Below are 8,001 nucleotides of genomic sequence, written 5' to 3'. Positions count from 1 at the left end.
TGCCAACCCAGAGAGGCCCCGCTCTGTGGTCCTGGTGGGACATTCCTCCACTTGGAACGCCCTTGCCTCCTTCCGGAAAATGGGATCTTTTAAAAAGTTGAAGTCTACAGTTCTGCAGGGAATTCAGAACCGGGAGGGGTCAGGTGCTGCCTGGAAGGAGGAGGCTTCGGAACAGGATGTGGGGAAACCCGTCCTCAACGGTGTCACCGGAGCGCAGGCCAGCAGGCTCTCCATGCTAGGACAGGCCGGGGACGGTGGCGCATCCGACTGCTCCGACCCCGAGGAGGCTGACGACGCCTTCCAGCGCAGCACCCACCGCTCCCGCAGCATCCGCAGGGCCTACGGCCTGGGCCGCATCAGCATCCTGGACCCAGACAGACGTCACGGTCTCCAGAACCCCCCCAGACCCCTGTCCTCAGTACAGGAGCCAACCATGTGTGAAATTCTGGTGAAGGACTCTGAAAACAACAGCGTCCTCTACCGGAGGAGCAAGAGCACCGACAACTTAAACTTCCTCAAGAAGAGCTCCTTCAAACGGAAGTCCACCTCGAATCTCGCAGACCTCAGAGCAGCCACTGACAAGCAAGCGCCCCAGAGGACCCTAAGCAGCTCCTCTGCAGACTTCGAGAAGCCAGGTGGGGCTGAAAGAAGGTCAAAGCGCTGGAAGAGCCCCATCAGGGCCAAGGACTTCGACAGAGTCTTGAAACTTGTCAGCAATGTGACAGACGCTGCCTGGAAGAGGGAGAGTCCCAAGAGTGGGGCCCAGGCCCCTGGCGAGGCCCACCTGAGGCTCCGACTGCACAGCAGGCTGCATGATGACTACTCACGCCGGGTGTCCAGCAGCTCCGAGCAGGACAGAAGGCGAGGCGCGGCCTCCAGCCTCAGCTCAGCCCCTTCTCAGGGCATGGACACGGACACAGCCGTCTTCCCTCTTGAAGCCAAAAGCTCCCAGGCATCAGAAAGTGTGGGTCCTAGTGCCAGCAGCTCCTCACCCAGTCCAGTTGCTCCAGATGCCTTGAGCAAAGACTCCAATGAACCAAACACTGGCAGCCAGTTTACCTTTGACCCAGAACAACTGCCCACCCCTCTAAGACCCACCACGCCCAAGCCCCAGAGCCCCCAGAGCCCCCAGAGCCCAGGGGCAGGAAGCACCAAGTGCCCCAACAATCAGAGTGCATTGTCCCTGAGTTCAGTGGAAAGTGAAGAAAGGGCAGAGGACTCTGCACCGAGGGAGCCAGGGCCCGTGTCCTCCCAGGATTCGGTGCACACCACATGCAGTGACGAGGACAGTGGCAGCTACCCTCAGCTGAGCCTTGTCCCAGCATCGAGTCCCGAAGACAAGAAGGAGGAGGTAAGGGCCCAGTGTGTGTGTGTGATGGCGGGGGGGAGGAAGGTGGAGGGTTCCTCCAGCAAATGACCCTGCTGCGGGTGGGGTGTTCGCACAGTGGTGTTCTTCTGCTCCTTACCAGAGATGGCGCCGCAGCACAGGGCTCGCTCTTGGTCCCACACTTGCCCGCAGCCTCCTGCTGACTTGCTTGCCATCACTGTTAATAGTGGGAATGGGAATTGTCGACCCGCTAATGACCAAGTTCAGAAGTAATCTCCATCTCTTCTGAAATACATTGCTAAAGTATGAAATGCCTTGAGATGGCGTTTACGCTATTTATTCAAAATGTGTTTATCAAGCACCTAGTAGGTACTAGATTCTCAGGGGGAAAATGTTGAAAGAGCCCTCTGCTGCCCCGTGGAGCTGTTAGGTGCTTTCAAGTCTTTCACTTTGGAAACAGTTTTTATTACCCAGCTCTTCCTTCTTTATATTTAAAACTATTGGATCATCTGAAAATCCATGACACATTTTTGCATAGAAAAATACGTCATGACTTTTCTGACAACCCAGTATTTCTGTACCTATCCAACAGAGTACATATAAATGAAATTCTTTGTGATAAGAGATTGTGACGTGGGCCAGCCAGTGGCGTGATGGTTAAGGCAGCTGGATCCCATGTGGCTGACTGCATGGTTCAAGTTCCAGATCTGGCAGTTTGAAAAACATGGTGGGTATGTGTAGGTGTGTGCTCCAAATTCTGAGAGGAGAAGGGATTGCCGTGTGGCCATCTCCCCATCTCCATGGGATGGGGGTGATTTCTCACTTTCCCCTGCTCGCTCGCTCTCTCCAGTGAGCATATATACCCTACAACAAATTTCAGGAGAAAAAAAGACCATAACATGTTCCAAATCTTTTATTTCCTTGGAATGAATTAGGAACTGCAATTTGGTACCTGTCAACCTGTGAATGGTGCTTGCTCAAAGAGAGTTTTATGATGGTTATTATACTTATTTTTAGAGTAGAACATGAGCATCTCATGAATTGAATCAGCTAATAACTGTCAAGGCAGCAAGAGCAATGTTCTCTTCATATCCTGTCAAGCAGCCAGACAAATGTACTTCACTGTATAATTTTCACTTTATAAATGCGTTTAGTAATATTGCCTTACATATTTGAAGGACAGGGAAATGCACCCATGTGTATATATTGCCGATTATTCTTCACATACATCCTGGACTATTTTGTAGATGTACATCAGTGCTTGCCATAGAAAATGACTCCCTAGCAAGTGTTCTTGCTCACCGATTCTTGGAGAAGACTTCACTTTTGTCTTAATGCCTGCAGATGAATGATCGCATAGCAGACCCTGCAAACTCAGAAGCTGGGACAGCCTCCAGACAGCCTTTAACCTTTGCTGTACAGAGAATCTATATGGTAGAACCTGTCTAGAAAGACCTAGAGAGCAGAATAGTTGCAGAGTAGTTTCAGGAGAGTCAAACATCCTCAAGGAACCCTGGGCAGCCAGAGAAATGAGGTTATGTCGCTCTTTTGTAAATTTTGGTTCATATGAAGACCTCAGGGTCTGCCTGTCTTGCAGATGTCTTATAGGTCAGAGGTCATTCCCTTACTTGCTTATTTTGAAGAAAGCCTATGAAACACTTGTGAGGACATGGGACTAGCTGCTAACTTTGGGAAGGAGATCCAATTTTGCGGGCCCTGGTTTGTAGTTTTTCAAAACCTTCACTCATTCCTGGGTGAAATAAAATATAACATTCTTTCCACTGTATACCCCAGCCTGCACCACTAATGGTTTGGAACTCTCCTTCCCTGAAAAAGAATTGTGTAATTTTGGGGCCGGCAGGTGGTGTGGTGGTTGAGGTGCTAGACTCCCACATGGCCGACCACAGTTCAAGTCCCGGACCTGGTGGCTTGCTTTCTCACTCTCCCTTTCTCTCTGCCTGTCTCTCTCTGGTCAAAATTGAAGAAGAATGATAATAAACATAATTAAAAATAAATCTTGAAAAAAAAATTGAATTCTAAAAAAAGAAAAAAGAATTGTGTAATTCTAGAGGATTCTTTATGTTTAAGGTGGGATTTTATATTCTGGTTGAAAAAGTTAGTTTAAAAAAATTATTAGAGGTCAGCCCTTAGGTGGTGGTTAAAGTGGCTGGATCCTGCAAGGCCGACTGCGTGGTATGAGTCCCAGACCTGGTAGCTTGAAAAACAAGTGAGTGTGTGTGTGTGCCCAAAACCCCAAAAGAAGGAAGGAATGGAGGAGACCGTGCCCTATGGGGGTTGCTTTCTTGCTTTCTCTCTCTCTTTTTCTCTCTTTCTAGAAAAGTACACACATTCTGGCAAATTTGAAAAAAATTTATTAAGCTTTTATTTTGGAGTGCATATTAAGTGAATATTTTACAAAGGTTATTATCTAACTCAGATCTAACTCAGCTATTTGCCATGGTCATTTTGACCATTCTATGGTCTTTTTTTTTTTAAAGGTTTTTTTTTTTTTTCCTTTTTTCTTTTACCATAGGGCCTGTGCACTCGCTGGAGAGAGACAGGGAGAGAATGTGAGAAATCACCTCCCAAGGGGTATGGCCATGCTAACATCCCTTTCCCTCCGTTCTCCTCTTGGTATTTTGGGCACATACGCATATGAGCCTGATGTGTTTTAAGCCTCTAGGTCCGGAACGCAAACCATGGCTGACCATGTGGGAATCCAGCACCTTAACCACTATGCCACCTTCTGGTCCCCCTTCTATGGTGTGTGTGTGTGTAATTCTTAGTTACATATAATGTAATTTCTACCCATAAGAGATCACCAAAGACAGACAACATTAGAAGCACTGATAATGAAATTCAATTTATTAAAGGTGCACATATATTGGTAATTCTGCAAATTTGCCCCAAGACAGTCATCACATTTTCAGGTTGCATTCATTTTCTCAAAACTGTATTTTTAACATAAATGTCAACAAGAGAAAATATAATGACAGTTTTGTCTAATTTGCATTTCAAAGTTTTTTGGTTTTGTGGGGGGTTTTTTGTTGTTTTTTTTTTTTTAATTTATTTCAGGAACCAGCAGTTAGCGTAATGGCTATGTCGCTGGACTCCCATGTAGTCAACCGCGGTTTGCGTCCTGGACCTGGTGGCTTAAAACTCACGCCAGGCGCGTGTGCGTGCGTGCCCAAGATCCCGAGAGGAGAATGGAGGAGAAGGGATTGCAGCGTGACCATCCCCCCTGGGGGGTGATTTCTCGCTTTCTGTCTCTATGTCTCTCTCTGTCTGTCTGGCAAGCGCACGCGCCCTATAGCGAAAATCTCTCAAAAAAAAAAAAAAGAATAAAAAAATTTATTTCTTGGGAGAGAGAGAGACAGAGTCGCCTCCAACAGGATATTCATGCCACAATTCAGTCCCCAGTTTCAACTCTCAGGGTCATGGGCACACGTGTGCCTGCCTGGTATACACAGGAAGAAGACATTGGTGCAAACTTGGCACCTTCCCATGTGGTCTCAGCATCATGGAGCATGCTGTTAACGCTCTCCCACTGTGGCTGGCTCCCACTTTACAATTTGTATAAGGGAATTGTCAATGTTATTTGCAGAGAAGTACTTACAAAATACACCTTGAAGCCTGCTCTTTTATTTTGACATTGAAAAACAGAATGCAAACAAAACAAAAACAACTTTGCAAAATGTAAGAATTCCTACTTTCGTGGGTTAAAAGTTAAAGCAGTTTTCATGTATTTTATAGCATTACACAAAATTAAAATTTCAGTCTTTATGTTTTAATATACAGAGTGCGATTTTTTATTTAGGTCATTGACAATGTGGTTCTACTTAAATGTTTACAGCAAATTTAAGCTGTATTTATTGTTGAATGTGAAAAAGTTGAAATTGATGTACATTATAGTATTACTTAAAAAGTAAATGCTATGGGACCAGCAGATGGTGTAATGGTTATGTTGCTGGACTCCCATATGGCCAACCATGCTTTGAGTTCCAAACCCAGTGGCTTGAAACACGCCAAACGTGTGTGTATGTGTGTGTGTGTGCACGCACGCACTCAAAATTTTGAGAGAAGGATGGAGGAGAAGCAATTGTGGTATGGCCATCCCCCTTGGGGTGGGAGTGATTTCTTGTTTTCTGTTTCTCTGGTGAGTGCATGTGCCCAATAGCAAAACTAACTCTTAAAAAAAAAAGTAGATACTATAATGTACTTTTAATAGGAAGAGTAGTTTATATTTATAATTATTAACTAATAATTAAAATGATACCGTAATCTTTGAAAAACTTTGAGCAGTTTAACAAGTGTGTATTATCCTGAAAAAATGCTGGGAAAACGTGCCTCTTTGATTTATAAACATGTTATACTTCTGCCACCTAGTGGTAAACTTTGTTGTAAGACCATCAGTCTGCTTAAGTCCTTAAAGTTGTAACAGGTTTAGAAACGCAGTTTGGCATTCAGTTGTTGACAGTTGTTGACTGCCTATTTCCTTAGAAAGGTCAGTGCGTGGGGGTTTGGAGTGTTGTTTGTCTGCCGATTCACACAGGAAAAGGATCTGCCCTTACACTCATGCAGTAACGAGTCAATAGCTCACTTAAATGACAAGAATCAATCGTACCCCTTTCCAGGGAACTTCAGTAAGTTGTAGTCTTTGAGTAAAAGTTTCTAGTTTGTCTGGAACCCTGACTCTGCCATGCAGAAGACACCTAACTTGAGCAAATTGTTGAATTTTTCCTGGCCTCAGTCTTCTCAGCCTTCTATTCAAGAATTTGGAAACACTTTATCTGCCTCAGAAAATTTCTAAGTTCTAAACCTGCTAGACATTCAGCCCAGCATTTCAGCACAGGTTGTCACTATAGTTATCACTGTCAGTGTGTTTTCTGTTTTTGTTTTTTAAAGTTTATGTTTTTCTTTCAAGGATGGATTCCCATGCTGCAGTCCATCCCTAGCCCAGCCAGCCCTAGATCGAGGGCATACACATGCCCTGCATGTTCAGGGAGGTCTCTGGATGCAAACCCAGAACCTTCTCACATGGGTCAGCCTTGTAGACTGCAGTGTCAACAGCCAGGCCCTCCTAGATTGACCTGACTTAAGACAGAAGTAACTTAAGGTTACTTAAAATTTTTTTTTCTTGTTTTTATTTTTTGTTTGTTTGTTTATAGTTTTTGCTATAGGTTGCAAACGTTTGTGGGAGTAGGAGGCAGGCAGGGGAAAAGGTGAAAATCAACCCCCAGGGGGATGGCCATGCCACAATTCCTTCTCCTCCAATCTCCTCTCAGAGTTTTGGGCATACACACACATGTACCTTGCAGGATTTCCAAACCACTGAGTCTAGGACTCAAACCATACAGTCGGTCATGGGAATCCAGAGCTTTAATCTTTGCACCACCTGCTAGCCCACTTTTTAAAAAAATATTAAAATTTACTATAGGGTACATGTACTTACTAAAGAGAGATAAGGAGAGAGACAAGGAAAGCACCCCCTCAGTGGGGATAGCCACAGTGCAGTCCCATTTCCATTCTTCTCTTGGGATTTTGGGCACACATGCACAGACAACTGTTGTGTTTGTCAAGGTGCCAGGTCCAGGATCGAAACCGTGAAGCCATGTGGGATCCAACCACCTTAACCACCACCCCACTGGCTGGCCCCCAGAACGCTTTAATGATCCCATGTGTTCCACGTTCACTTCAGATTTCAGGTCTTTAGCATCTCTGAGCTCTGGCAATAAACTCCTGGTCACTTTCCTCCTGGTTATCTTTCTTTCCAATTCTCTTCCCAACAATGATGGATTAATGTCTCCACCTTACATTCCAAGCCCTGCTTTGTCTCTGTTCACACAGGTTCCCTGGCTCCTCAGTGCTGACCAAGTACTGTACAGACTCCTTGGCCTAGAAATGCCCTACTGTCCCTCCCCATAACTACCTGTACAAATGTTATAGTTATGTTAATGTTATAGTCTTCCAGAGGACTGAGAAAGTCTTCAAACAATTTGTTCGGCATCTTATTACATGTTTTTTTCTTTTTCTTTCTTTCTTTTTTTAAGAGAGAGATTTCTTGCTTTAGGGTGCATGTGCTTGCCAGAGAGACAGAGAGACAGAAAATGAGAAATCACTCCCCTGCGGGGGATGGCCATGCCACATTCCCTTCTCCTCCATTCTCCTTTTGGGATTTTAGGTACACACGCACACGTGCCCAGCATGAGTTTTAAGCCACTGGGTCCAGGACGTGAAATGCGGTCGACTGTGTGGGAATCATTATGCCATCTGCTAGGCCCCTTAGTACTATTTTAAAAAATGCATGAGAGGAAAGTTTCAGCATAACCTAACATTTATAAACTTGTAATTCAATAATGCGCAAACCAAAGTTGTTGAGTGCCTTTCAGGTGTAACCAATATAGCTCTGTAAAGGTGAGTGACACCCAGGGGATGGCACATGAGCCCAGAAGTGTCCTTATCATAGGAGAACCATGCAGACGGGTCAGGGCACCCCAAAGGGGTGAAACAGTGCGCTGTGGATTTCAGAAGAGTTGCTATCTCTGTACCAAATCAAGGAAGACTTAACACAAGCGACAGAATCTGGTTTGAAGAAGTGGGATTTGTACAGGTAGTCATGGGGAGGACAGTGGGGCATTTCTTTTTTTTTTTTTTTTGGGGAGTTTTTCCCTGGA

General features: G+C 45.1%; 1 protein-coding gene across 1 annotated transcript in view; it reads left to right on the top strand.

Moving 5' to 3' along the window:
• SPATA13 (spermatogenesis associated 13) overlaps window positions 1-8,001 on the top strand; it is a 169,627-nt gene that overhangs the window by 68,166 nt on the left and 93,460 nt on the right. The window contains 1 exon segment of the mRNA XM_006159529.3: window positions 1-1,351. This exon segment is cut by the window's left edge and continues 8 nt beyond it. Within this exon segment, the coding sequence (XP_006159591.1) occupies window positions 1-1,351 (1,351 nt within the window).

This window comes from Tupaia chinensis, unplaced genomic scaffold (genome assembly GCF_000334495.1).
Source record: "Tupaia chinensis unplaced genomic scaffold, TupChi_1.0 Scaffold000634_1, whole genome shotgun sequence".
Taxonomy (NCBI): domain Eukaryota; kingdom Metazoa; phylum Chordata; class Mammalia; order Scandentia; family Tupaiidae; genus Tupaia; species Tupaia belangeri.
Note: the sequence above shows the minus strand (reverse complement) of the source record. Positions and strands in the feature narration are given on the sequence as shown.